At 51.0% G+C, this 14,182-nt stretch overlaps 1 protein-coding gene across 2 annotated transcripts in view; it reads right to left on the bottom strand.

The window, feature by feature from the left end:
- Lgr6 (leucine rich repeat containing G protein-coupled receptor 6) overlaps positions 1–14,182 on the bottom strand; it is a 120,947-nt gene that overhangs the window by 91,334 nt on the left and 15,431 nt on the right. Inside the window, exon 2 of one of the 2 annotated variants that reach the window (XM_059280780.1) lies at positions 836–907. In XM_059280780.1, the coding sequence (XP_059136763.1) occupies positions 836–907 (72 nt within the window). Of the gene's footprint in view, positions 1–835; positions 919–14,182 lie in introns of those variants that run through there. The other variant, XM_059280779.1, reaches the window with a different exon arrangement.

The following is a 14,182-nucleotide window of genomic DNA, read 5'->3' as shown; positions in this document are numbered from 1 at the left end:
ACTCCCATGCAGGCTGTGCCACACCCACTTCAGAATGACCTCTGCGGCCTTTAAAAGCTGGCTTGCCTGCCCACCACTAGCCCCATCCACATGGAGCATTCCCTCCTGCAGGCAGACATCCTTGGTATTAGAAATGACAGCAGTTCAAAGGTGATTTCCAGGGAAAGGTGGGAAAACGAGTGCCTAGAGAGATGGCTGGGTGGTTAAGAACACTGCCTGGTCTCCCAGAGGACCTGGGTTCAATTCCCAGCACCCACATGGCAGCTCACACAACCATCTGTAACTCCAGTTTCAAGGAATCTGATGTCCTCTTCTGTCTCCTGGGACAACTGGCCCGCATGTGGTACACAGAGTTACATGAACCCATACACAGAGAATTGTTTTTAAAGGAGGAAAAGCTGTGCTGGGTGTGGTGACTCCTGCGTGAAATCCCAGCCCTCAGGAGGCTAAGGCAGGATAATAGCAAGTTCAAGACCAGTTTGAGCTACACTAGTGAATTTTAGACCACCCTGAGCTATATAGTGAAACTCTCGTCTTTAGGGGAAAGAAAATAAGGCAGGAGAAAGAGCTACGAGGAGCTTTGGCTCAGACCTGGAGTGCCACATGGCGTGACACAGGTCCTCTGGGAGTCAGTCACCCCCGTAGCCCGTCTCAACTAAATACTCCCAAGCCCCACTTTTTCCTTTCTTCCTGGAGTTCCGCCTTGCTCTGGGGAGCCCTGGTCCCTACCACTATTGACCAGAGAGTCCCACTCACTGACCCCACCCCCCCCAACCCCCCAACCCCCCACTCCCCCACCCCCCACTCCCCCACTCCCACCCAACCATCAACTCACAGCTCCTCCAGGAAGCGCAGGTGGTGGAAGAGGCCCGGCTGAAGCTCCGTGAGGTTGTTCATACTGAGGTCTCTGAGAGGAAAGTGGAGAGAAAGCGGTGAGTTCCACCTGTACCGTCTGTGATATTCAGCTCCAGCCCTGTTTGGGGGGCCCCAGGGCTTCCCACTGTTCCTCCACCTGCCCAGGGCTTCCCACTGTTCCTCCATCCTGACCCCACAGGCTGTCTGGCCACAGTAGCCATGTGTAACTCTAGGAGCAAAAAAAAAAAGGGGGGGTCATTTTCTGGTCCCCTCTCACTGTCCCTCTGATTTTCATGCTTTCTTTGCAGGTTCTCCTGGGACTAGCTATGGTTAGCCAGCAAACCCACCTCCCTGTTAAGAGAGGAGTCAGGAGGGGTAAAAGTCAGGAGCACAGAATTTCAGATCAGGAAGGCAGGGTCCCTAGTGTAAACAAAGTCTTCACTCTGAGACCCAGGGTGTCTCAAGCTGCAGACTCTAATATTCCTGGACCTGGGTTCTTCCCCCGGCCACGTGTGTTGTCCTGCTCAGGAGAGGTGGGCTTCACTGCCTGCTGAGGTCTCTGCTACCCTTTTCCTCTTGGCTCTGCTTCCCTAGACCTCTGCCTTTCTTGACCTCTTGGCACTTTCCAGAAGATGCCCAGGTGCCTAAGTAGCTGGGTATGCAGAGATGGTCTCTATGTGTATTCGCCGTCTAAATCATCCTAAGTTGCCCATATTATCCGAAAGAACTTGGGATATCATTCCCTAAGATGCCCACACACACAACCATCACTGTAACCACATCAACTGAAGACCCACCTTAAAACCAGGCGCTGACTAGCCTTTATCCAAATAATTCCATTTAATCCTTACCATAATCCTAGGAGAGCTGCTATTTTTCATTCAGGAAACAGAAAGGGGCCAGTTATATGTCTCCATGTACAAGGGGACCTGCTGCCAACGCTGACAACCTAGGTGTATTCCCTGGAACCATGGTGGGAAGAGAGAACCAACTCCCAAACTTAGTTCTGTGATTGCTAGACACTCCTCTCCCTCAATGCACACAAAATTTAAAAAAAAAAAAATTAAATTAAAAAACAAATAAAAGAGGATTGAGTGGCGTCAGGAAGCCCCCAAATCAAATTTCTCCTCTGGTTACCTATCTTGACCACTATGACCCTCCATTTCCTCATGCATTAAAAAAAAAAATTAATAGGTAAGGTCTTTGTGAGGATTAAGTGAGCTAATGTTTGCAGACTGCCTGGTAAATAGTACATACTTAATAACTATTTACCTTCTTCCTCCCAACTTCCCCTTGGTATCTTATACGCAAGAAACTCTATAAGTGGAGAGCCGACGGCTTGATTTGTGGGTACTGCCCAGTGTTAACGTTCTCTTCTGTTTGTGCCTGAGTGAGCAGCGGTGTCTGAAGTTACAGGCACATGCCTGGCAGTTTGGGCTCCATCCTGTCTCAAACGCCTGATTCTTGCCTCTGTGTGTCGCTCCCTCGGGCTCCAGAGGTGGACCACATCACCGAGCAGCATAGGTCTTCCCGTGGCTTCCCCTTTTCCCATGAGTACAATTCACCCTCAAACCTCCCAGCTTCCACGTGCCCAGAAACACGTCTGCTGTCCATGCATGCTCAGAGCAGGCTGGGAATGGTGGGGAACATGTACCGAGAAAGCCCAGCTCCAGTCTATAAAAAGACTGTTTAGTCTCAAATGTTTTATCTTTGATAAAGCTTGGGCTCCGACTCCATGTCTTCCAAGGAAGGAGGACATTCCATGCAGGGTAAAGCCAAGAAAACTGGCATGCACAGCAGGGGCTGCTCTTTTCTGTACTCCCTCCCCTCTATCCTGTGGAAATGGAGGGGCTTTCTGCAGGCCTGTGGGGCTAGCCTGGGCTCAGTGGAGGCTGCAGCTGGCACACTGGTCGCAGCGAAGACAAGGGCCAGCGGAGCTAAGAGGAACATCCTTGGTGGATGTTAGCCTGGGTTCAACCCAAATGATGCCCTGGCTCTGAAGCAGTGCTCACAGAGGCCCAGGCTACAATCCTGAGTCTACCTGGACTCCTCTTCCTTGAATCCCAGGCCTGGCTCATCCTCAGTAAGGAGGAGGTGCGAGGTGCCACACACACAAAAAAAAACGATTACCTCTAAATATTTACCCTGTGCATTTCTGGATGTGTCCTGACAGGCAGGAGAGCGGGAGTTCAAGGAGCACGCAGGGCATGTGACTCAGGCCTCATCACTCAGCTGTCCCCCCAGGGGCCGCACTCAGAGGCTCTGATGCAGCTCCATGCCCCCCACCCACTCCCTCCACCTCACCACCAAGGCCAGCGGCTTCATTGTTCTCCCCTGGGGAGGAGGGGGTTGCACCCCCCACCCCACGCCCCACATCCTGCCCCAGACAAGCACCCAGCCCAGCTGCTGTAGAGGGCCCGGGTGGGGCCGGAGGGTGGATTTCAAATGGTGTCTGGTGGGGGAGTCCCCCCTTTCAGCCTAGCTCTCAAAAAAAGGGAAAGGGGTGGGGCTGGTGCCAGGAGAAGAGGAAGGCGAAGGGATGCAAGGATTGGAGGAGGGAGGCCCAGCAGAGAATCCAAAGCCCAGATCCTCCACACTGACACCACAGTGTGAAGGATGGCGCCGGGACCCTTCAGGAAACAGAGAATGGCAGACAGACCCTCCCAGCACAGAGGTTATCCTATCAAGTCTGCAGCTCTGACCCACGACGGTCCTAAGAGACCAGCTGTGTGACCCGGAGGACACAGCTCTGACATTTCCTGCGTGCTTGGACTTGGGGGAAATTGGAGGACACCTGGACCCTTGGGTGCTTGAGGTTTGGTTGTGGCCGTGTTGGCTTGTCCGCATGATTCTGAGACACCTGAGTGTCTGAGTGTACCTTCCTACGTTGTCGTTCAGAGCCCTGGACATGCATGTGTCCCACAGGCAGGTACTTCTTCCATTCATCAGCTTGCCTGTTGGAGCTATGGCTCTTCAAAGTTACAAAGTATCCTGGGGTATCTCCCTATCAGGAAGGTCCTTCGGGAGAAGAAAGCGGCTTCCCCAGGTCTTTCCCTCAATGTTGGGGACTTCCTTGGGCTGTGTGACTTTGGACAAGCCTGACTCCTTCTCCTGCCTCTGCTCACCCTTCAGTCTGTCTCCTCATCCATGTAGAATCCAGTGCCCAGTGATGCTGTTTTGGGATCTAGCTAATCTGTGGCTGCAGTGGGTACCCAAACCTAAACACAAATGCTGCTCCACCACTGTGAACATGAACATCACCTAGAAACATCATCCTACAAACACACCAGTATAAACACCATACATCACATGTATACTACACCGCATCCATGAACACTACTACATACCCCACACATACCACATACCACACACACGACATTACACACGCCACATACTATATACACCACACACTACACACTACACACTACACACACACCACATATTACACAGACCACATCACCACATACCACACCACATGTACACATACAACATACACACTATACCATATACACACACATACACAAAACACATACCTAGACTATACACACAAATACATACCATACTCACACATGTCACATACACAACACACACACTCACACACACAGCTCTCCAGGTCTAAGTTCAAGGCATGGGGCCTATTCAGTTGCGAAGGATCCCACACTCTGGAGAATCCAGGCTTTAATTATCTGCCGTTGCCATTCTGAAATTGTTAGTCATTTTTGGACACCAAATTTTCATTTTGCACTGAGCCCACAACTGTTGTCTCTGACAGCCAAGAGGGTGTGGAGGGTGGCTGACAGTCTCACTCTGAGACTTTCTTCCCGGTAGACCTTGGGATCCCCAGAGGGGCCATGTGTCCTCTCAGATGGACACAGCATGGTGTGATGGGAGGGACGGATGGGAGAGGCTGCTGGAGTGAAGGGTGTGGCACCATGAGAGGGGGTAGCCCTGGGCACCGGAAGTGGAAGCTTCTGGCTGCACATTAGGAAAATGTTCTCAGAGCTTTACCCTGTGAGGCAACCAGACCACCCAAGGAAGCTGGGTGAGGCGGTGTCACCATGGAGACAGGGAACAGGTTTGATAAGAGGGGGGATGCTGGGAAACTGAGGGGCCCGGAGCAGCAGAAAGAACCATGCTGGAGGGGGTGGGCACCTGGAGACGCTGCTCTAGGATCTGGCTGAGACCCAAAGACCCATGGAAACTGGTCTGCTTGAGTTTTCCCTCTGGGAGGAAAAAAACGTGGCAGACAAGCTTGGGGTTCTTCTGGGGCACGGGTGAAAAGACACCCCACACCAGAGAAGAGGCTGGCGACACAGGGCCCTTTTTCTGCTTCCTGGGCTAAGGACTCGGGTTGTTTATCTCTGCAGTTAGTTATGTTGGATTATTTTGATTGTATGTATTTAAGGTGCACGACTTGCTGATTTGATACACATTTGCACTGTTTAATAACTATCACAGTCAAACTAATTAACATAGTCTCTCCTGCTCGGCCATGGTGTGTGTGTTATGTGAGTGTGTGTGTGTGTGTGTGTGTGTGTGTGTTGTGTGAGTGTGTGTGTGTGTGTGTGTGTGTGTGTGTGAGAGAGAGAGAGAGAGAGAGAGAGAGAGAGAGAGAGAGAGAGAGAGAGAGAGAGAGAGAGAAACATCCTGCCTTGGGAAAAGGGCCATTAGTGCGTGACTCTGTCCCATAGTTACCTCTTTAGAGGCAGAGCTTGGCCATGGGAATACCTGTGGTACTTGGTGCACAGTCACTCAGTGAGCATGTACTGAACACCAGAGCTGCCTTTAGTGTTGTCTCAGCATACTAACTGACTGTGTGACCTTGTCACTCTCTATCTCTAAATGTCCATTCTCTCACCCGTAAAATGATAACCATGGTATGTATTAGCACTCCCCTGACGAGAGTTGTGATATGAAGTTATCAGAGTTAACAATGTAATATGAATATGCCTTTACTAATATCATAGTGATTTAACTGAATTGTAACTATTAATACATAAAGACACATCTCATTACATACTGTTTTTGGAGAGCAGGGTTTTGATATGTAGTATGACAATCTTCCTGCCTCGGCCTCTTACGTGCTCAGATTAGAGATGGGTACCAACACATCTAGCTTTACCTCACAAAGCTGGGCAGAGCACCTGCCTAGAATGCTGAAAGACTTGGGATCCATCTGCAGCATCAGAATAAATGAATAATGAATACAAAAAATTAAGACTAAAAACAGCACTTCACGTGTCTGCAGAGACCCCTCTATGGCGGGCACCTTGCCCACACTCGCCCCATTTGCTAGGCAAAACCAGATCTGGAGAGGAATGGGGCCACCTGCGGTCATGTTACAGGTTACTGCAGCACCCCAAAGAGGTCTAAAGCCTAGAAAGACCTCAGGCTTCCCAGTGTGGCCTCCTCTGTGGAGTCTATTCCCCGAGATGACACCTCTTATCAGAGAGAACTTAGATACTATCTTCTTTGAAATCCCAAACACATAAGATGACACTAAGTTCTCTTGGATTTCGCAGTTTTCATAAATTTCCAAACAAGGACATCGCTTCTCTCTGGGAAAGTGCATCTCTCTATCCCTATAACAGCACAGACCGTCCTCTTGGGCTTTGCACAAAAATCCTATGTGAGAACAATGCTGTTTTTAAATAAAGGTCTATCTGCTCTGCTTTGTCATTTCTTGGCTCCCTCTTTGGTGACAGGACATCTCCCAGCCTGCCTAAAAGTGGCAGGAGGGCTCTCAATGGGAGAAACCAGAGCGGGCAGAGAGCAGAAGGCAGAGGCTGAAGGGTTAGCAGGGGGTTGGGGTATCTATGAAGAAGGGGACTCCCGGGAGGCTGCCAGGAAAAGGAGACATTTGTGCAAGTCAAGACTGTATCTGGGAGAAGCTGGAAACCCAGAGCATCAGTAGGTGGCCCATTAATTAAGGTGGGGCCAGGATAAAGGCAAGGGGAGGGGACATTGCTAAAATTCAGGTGAAATAGAAACACGCGCACACACGCACACACACAATTTTGTTTGTGATTGTGGTTAAAAGACCATGGAACTTGGAGAATGTCACATCACCAGCACACATGTGGGTCTCCTCAAAGTCTGGTGGCACAGACAGGCAGCCAAGGAGAGGCACCTCCCTCTCAAAGTTGCGTGGTTTGGTGCACCACTGTACCCAGCCTTCCCTTTTTTCTTATGGGAAGGTTCTGGTTTTCTTTTTCTTTTTTTTTTTTCTTTCTGCCAGACATAGTAGCGCACTCCTATAATTCCAGTACTTGGGAGTCTGGAGTAAGAGCATTGGGAGTTTGAGGCTAGCCTGAACTACAGAGTGAGTTCTAGGACAGCCTGGGCTCCATGGCAGCTCTCTGAAGAGGAAAGAGATACGTCACCGCAGCAGCAATCTGGGGGCCTGGGCACCTGAGGAAAGAGAAGAGGAGATTGTGGCTGGTCCTAACTCTCAGTACCACAGGGTAATCTCTTTGGGGGGAGCCAGGCCCATCCCGGCTGAGCCATCCCAGCGCTGAGGCATGAAGCTGCTGAGCTAAGGCCATCTACAGAGCCTCAGATTCCAGACAGAAGCGACACAGAGAGAGTCAACAGCAAGGTGTGACTCCTGCCCCTTGGCCCTCTGCTATGACTCTTGGAGAGGCAAGGGGAGCTGCTCCTAGCGGTACTCAGAGTCAGGTGACCATCCTCAGGAGCAAAGCATGGTCTGAGGACTGCACAGTGCTTGTGTGTGGCCCCTCTCGGCTCCTTCTTTCTTGTCAGATCTAGAACAGCCCGTCATGGGGCGTCACTCCGCGGGTCAGCAATGAGAGTGCTCCCGCAGTACTCTGACCTCTTCCTGACCCTAGGACTTGGTGTAAGTTACTTCACCTGTCTCCGCCTCACCTTCCTCAATGGTAAGCGCTGAGGCCAGGCCTGGCGCATGGTAAACCAACACACATCACCTGTGCGCATCACTGCCCACCTCCACCGCGCCAGAGCCTTAGTCAAGCGGCTTAACCGTGCAGCTCTGTGTCTTCCCAATAAGCATTTATAAGTGGCTGCACCATCCAGGCACCCGGCTCAGTGATGAAGCCACCAAGTCCAACAATGTGTGTTCCCTGTCCTTAAAGAACCAAGTCTATGGAAGACAATGACAACAGCGTGGACAGTTAAAGCTTAAGTGACAAGCCCCTAGACCAGGACTCTAGAGTCACAGGGCCTTCTCAGACTAATCCCTGTAGCTTTTTGAGTCTAGTCCCTGAGGCTTAAGTCACATGGTCAGGCCACAGAATCCTGTCCTTGATTAGGAGCTGTCATCCCCTAGCCTGTGATGGCACATTCCTGTGGCTGATCTCCCCAAACAGTCTGGGAGTTCCACCACAGGTCCCAGTTCTCTCTGTCCTACACACACACACACACACACACACACACACACACACACACACACACCAGCACCAAGGTCTATTTTCTTTCTTTCTTTTTTTTTTTACATTTTATTTTTATTTATGCGTATGCACCTATGAGTGAGTGAGGGTGGGGGGGCGTGGCTTATGCAGGTGTCCTCAGAGGTCAGAGAAAAGAGTGTTTACAGACAGTTATGATGAGCCACACAATGTGGGGGCTGGGTACCGAACTCCGGTCCTCTGGAAGAGTAGCAAGCACTCTTAACCCCTGGAGGCATTTTCTAGCCCCACAACAGCCATGACTACGCATCTGAGGGATTACCCACTGAGTCCCGCAAACCTAGGTTTCCTGCAACTTGCCAGATTCTCTTCCAGCCGGCTTTTTTTTTTTTTTTTTTTTTTTTTAATCTCTAGCTCCAGCTACAAGGCCATCATGTCTCTGTGCTGAGGTGCTTCGCATGGGTGTAAAAATCTAACTTCTCCTCCTTACTGGAACCCCTTAGAGAGAGTGATCCACATCAAGGTGGCCCAGAGAGCCCTCCTGGAAGAACTGCAGGAACAATCCTGCGCCTCCACCCCTACCACAGGATTCTGGGATTCCGCTACTAGAGCTGAGCAGAGTGAAAAGGACTAGAGAGGTTGCCTGCCGCGGCAGCCAGGGGTGGAGTCCCGCACAGCTCTGGCCTGTTTATTTAGCTGAGGCTACTGTCCTGAGGTCTTTATTCCTGGGAGACACAAGCCCTGTGTGTCTGGGTGGAGGGCTGGTGAAAGGTCCCCACCTCATGGTCCCGACCTGGCATCTGGGACCAGAGGGGTGCCAGCGTTTTCAGTGGTGGGAGGGAAAGCCAAGGCAGGCTGGTGGCAATCCGGGACTCAGTAGGGACTGGGGGGAACCTTGGCCTGGCTGCACCTGGAAAGCCGGTCCTGCGGCAGGCCAGTGGCACACACGCTGAACAGCACCAGGGCACCAGCTTCCTCCGGGGCGGGGCAGCCTGGGGTGTGTTCAAACTGGGTCTGAATCCGACGGGAGTCCCCGGTGACAGCTGCCTCTGCGGCCCACCTCCCCTGGCCTCATCCTCCTCTCTTCCACCCACAGCGCTGGCACCTTCTAGGTCTCATTTAACTCGATCCGCTTTTTTTCACGGGCAAGGGAATGAGCATTGTTCCCACGTTAAAGGAGGAGATGCCACCCGGCCTCCAGGTCACACAGCCGCCGCAGCGCGAGCCCACGCGTTTTCCTTTTGTTGTGTGTGCCCAGGCGCACCTGGATACAAGGACATCCAGGAGGGCGCCACCCATGCCGTAGATCTCGGGGTTCCTTTCCCCGGCGCCCTTCCCGCCCCCCTCACCCCGACCCACCTGCGCGCACCGCGCCTGTGGCCCCGCCCCTGCGGCCCCGCCCGCCACCGTGCGGCTCCGGTGCTCTGAGCTCCATCCAGCCCCTGAGGCCTTCTGTGCGCTACCCTTGCCCATCCGGCCCACGCCGATCCACTCTTGTTCTGTTGCCTCCGCCTGCGTGGCCTTCCCTATAAATGACGCCCCACTCGCCCACCCTTTTCCTCAACCCTTTACCTATTTGGTTCATCACACGTGACGCAAGACCAGATGCAAGATCCAGGTTCAAAACTCCTGCCCAGCAAGAAGCCTTTCTTGACATTGAGCTGCCCTCGCTCACAGGGCAGTTGGACTAGCGTTCTCGGCCTTCCATTGCAGAAGACTCTGTGGTCAGAGAGCTACTTTGTGGCCTGGCACCAACACTAAACAGCGGTTTGGTGGCAGTAAGGTTACTGACCCTCTGTGTGCCTCGGTTTCTGGGTCTAAGAAAGGCTGTACGATACTCCCTCCTAAGTGAATTGTTGTGGGGTTTAAGTGGCGGGATCCAGGTGCATGAGGGTATTAACTCTGCTCACCAGAGTCCTTCCTCCCTTCAGGAGCGTTCACCCCCACCCCCCGACACCTCCATCAGAGAGAAACAACGCAAGTGAGCAGAGACGGCAAGATGGCAGAGGAGGGCGTTCTGGGTCAGCCCTGCCCTCGGGAGGCACCAGCTGCTGCTCCTCTCTGAGGTGCCACCTGCCTCGCCCCGATCTTCTCTTCCTTTGATCTTCTGATCTCTGGCCAGGGTCTCCCAGCCAAAGGCATTCCTGTCTTCCAGCCTCCTCCAAGGGAAGGCAAAGGGCTGGGCTCACTCCATGCCCGGCCCCTCCCTCCTTCCCCCTTCCGCGCTGCTGTGTGGAGTCACACAGGTCCTTGGATCAGGTAACCACCAGGTCCATCTGAGGTGGCAGGGGGGTCAGGGAGGTTTGGGGAAGAAGGGGATGTAAGAAAGGTAGCGCTGACTCTGGGAGCTACTCCAGGCTCAGTACCTTAGCTGGACCAGATCCCTCTGGAAAGATACCCAGGGTCAAGGTCTTTGTTCTCAGTGTCCTGGCACGTAAATCCCTTGTTGAGTACACAGGAAGTGTGAGTGCCTGGTATGAAAAGGAGAAAGGACGATTCCAGGTCCTCAGGAACCCTGGGTCTGAGGGGACTGCGGATCTACTCTGGACGGAGCTCAGAACCCTGGCTCTAGGGGACTCTTCATAGCCCGAGTTACGGTCAGACAGGGCTTCATGGAGGAAGCTGGGTCTGGGAGCATCATTCCCCATCAGTAAAGGGCCAGACCTAGAGCTTGCTGAGAGAGAAATTAAAGTGAGTGTGTAGGAGGGGCCATGGGGAATAGTGAGGTGAATAAACAGCCTCTCTCTCTCTCTCTCTCTCTCTCTCTCTCTCTCTCTCTCTCTCTCTCTCTCTCTCCCTCTCTCTCTCTCTCTCTCTCCCTCTCTATCTCTGTGTGTGTGTGTGTGTATGTGACACACACACACACACACACACACACACCACAATTGTATGGCTACCTGGGAGCTGTGAATATATTACTGGGAAAATTGGTCTTTGTAGATATAGTGAAGTGACAGATTTGAGAAGAGAAATCCATCCTGGACTCTCCAGGAGGGCTCAGAATCTGTTGGTATTTGCCCTTAATATACAAAGGTTACACACGCAAACAAAAAAAGACAAGGTGAGCCCGGCGGGCCATGGTGCACACCTTTGATCCCAGCACTCAGGAGGCAGAGGCAGGCGGATCTCTGTGAGTTCAAGGCCAGCCTGGTCTACAGAGCGAGACCCAGAACAGGCATCAAAAACTACACAGAGAAACTCTGTCTCGAAAAACCAAAACATTTAAAAAAATAAAAAATAAAAAGACAAGGTGACATTGCAGTGATGTGGCCACAAGAAAACCAAGAATCCAGCCCAGTGGTGGTGGCACATGCCTTTAATTCCAGCCAGTACTCAGGAGGCAGAGACAGGTGGGTCTCTGTGAGTTTGAGGGCAGCCTGGTCTACAAAATGAGTTCCAGAACAGCCAGGGCTACTGTTACACAGAGAAACTCTTGTCTCAAACAAACAAACAAAACCAGAAAGAAAAGAAAATCAGAAATCCCCCCAGAAGAGGTGTGATGGGCTTCTGGCTCAGAGCTGATAGAGAGTAAGTTCTGTTTTAAGTCACCAGATCTGTGGCAGTGTGCACCATCCTTCACCATGGGATCCTCCTGTGCCCCCCCCACACTAACCCCCATCACTTCCCTGTCTTGGTAGCTCAGGCCAAGCCAGTGACCCATCTCATACTTTCCATCTACAATAGTCACTCCACCTCTTGAGGCTTGTCCCAGGTCTGCTCTGACCTAGCAACTCCCGTCCCGGGCATCCAACCAACAGAAATGCATCTGTGTGCTCATTAAACATCCGTACAGAACAACCCTTAGCAGCAATAGTCATAACAGCCCCAACCTGGGAAGTGCCCAACACCATCCCCAGCAGAATGGACAAACTGTGCTCTATTTGCCCTTGTGAATTCCACACGGCCAGGAGGCTGAGCCGTGAAGACACAGCCGTAGGCAGGAATCACAAACAGGCTGAGGGAAAGAAGCCAGGTTCCACACAATCCCCCTTTCCATAAAGCTTAAAGCCAACACTGAAATCACCCTCCTAGCTGCCCTTGTGGGTAGATGGTGTCCAGAAAAGGGCATGGGAGCCGAGGACTTCCACAAAGGTGGAGATGTTCTGGTTCTCTGAGTGTTCCTTACACAGTGTAAAAATGAATGACGTTCTCAACCTATACTATGTACTTGCTTCTGCATTGTATCATCCTTAAAAGCTAGGGAAATGTTTTCTGTTTTGTAGTGCTAAGGGTGCAGCCCACAGCTTTGAACATGCTAGATAAACACCTACCAGTGAATTATCTGAAAGTTAGTTTTAAATACTTTTAATTTTTTTTTTTTTTTTTTGCCAAGCCTGGTGGCACATCCATGTAATGGCAGCACTTGGGGGGGGTGACGGCAGGAGGACCACTTTAAGGTCATCTTTGCCTAAATAATAAATTTGAGGTCAACCTGGACTAGAGAAGACCCTCTCCAAAAATCACAAAAATGGGCCAGGGAGATGGCTCAGAAGAGAAAACACTTGCCATATAAACACCAGAACCTGAGTCCAGGTCCCCAACACTGACATTAAAACGTCAAGAGCATCATGATCCCCAACACCGGAGAAGCAAAGACAGGAAGTTTCTTGGGCCTGCTGGCCACCCAGCCCAGCCACACCAGCAAGCTCCAGGCTCGGTGAGAGACCCTATCTAATAAATAAGTAAGATGGGGCTGGAGAGATGGCTCAGCAGTCCAAAGCATTTGGTACTGTTTCAAAGGACCTGGGTTCAGATCCAACACCCACATGGCGGCTGACCTACCGTCCTCAATTCCAGTTCCTCTTTTGGACTCCTTGGGTACCAGACATACACATGCTGCACATACATACATGTAGTAAAACATTTATACACACAAAATAAATAAATAATTTTAAATAATGAGGTGAGCAATTGAGGAAGGTGCCCTACATTGACCTCTGGCCGTTACATGCACAAGTACACAAATGTGTATATATACCCATGCACACACACACACATACACACATACACACATACCACACACACAAAAAAAGTCCTAAAATTTAAAACCATAGAAGTCTTCCAGGAGGATCTGGAAAGATGGCTCAGTGGTCTCTTGGGTCTCATTTGCTATTCTTCCAGAAGACAGAGGACCTGAGTTTAGTTCCCAACACCCACACCAGGTGGCTCAAAAACCCCTGTAACTCCAGCTCCAGGGGACCAGGTGCCCTCTTCTGGACTTTCCAGATACCTATACATCTGTGGCATAAGCACATATACATTGGAACAAGAATAAATCTCTTTTACAAAATAAAAAGTCTTCACTGAACTTGAGGCTGACAAAGGGTCCCCTCTATATTCATGGTAACTTGTGGGTACTTCCTAGGTGTTACCTCACTGAACTGAAACACGATGTTAATTTTTGGTGTCTTGGTTTCATCTTTTTTTTTTTCTGTATATGTGTTGCACCTTAAACTAATTCTGGCACATAACAGACCCTTAATAAACAGTGGAGAGTCATTGGCATGACTAAGGGCATTAGTATCCCCTGATTTCCCTCCCAGGGCTCCCTGGCATCAGACCCAGCTCCCTGGATTCTCACAGTACTCCACATAAGACACAGTCCTCCCTTCCAATGCCCAACCCTAGGTATCTCCTGGGTGCTCCCATGACCAACCTGTGCACATCTCCTGCCTGGTGTTCAAATGCTGAGGGTGGCATTTTCTAACCCACCAACCTGGGGTCTCTCTAAACACAGAATGCAGCTCTTAACTCATCGTGGGTCTTCAAAGACTACGCAAATGCCCGGCACACCCTTGAGATTCAAGCACCCACCTCCTTGAGTCCCTGGAACCCTCTGCCCAATCCAGCCTAGGGGCGGGCACATATCTTTGTTCATCTTAGGCTGTTTAGAACAGGGTGGAAATTTTCAAAAGAAGTCTTCCTTTAAACAAAAAATAAAG

Source organism: Peromyscus eremicus, chromosome 15 (assembly GCF_949786415.1).
Source record: "Peromyscus eremicus chromosome 15, PerEre_H2_v1, whole genome shotgun sequence".
Taxonomy (NCBI): Eukaryota; Metazoa; Chordata; class Mammalia; order Rodentia; family Cricetidae; genus Peromyscus; species Peromyscus eremicus.
The sequence above is the reverse complement of the archived record's forward strand: the minus strand, read 5'-3'. Positions and strand labels throughout refer to the sequence as shown.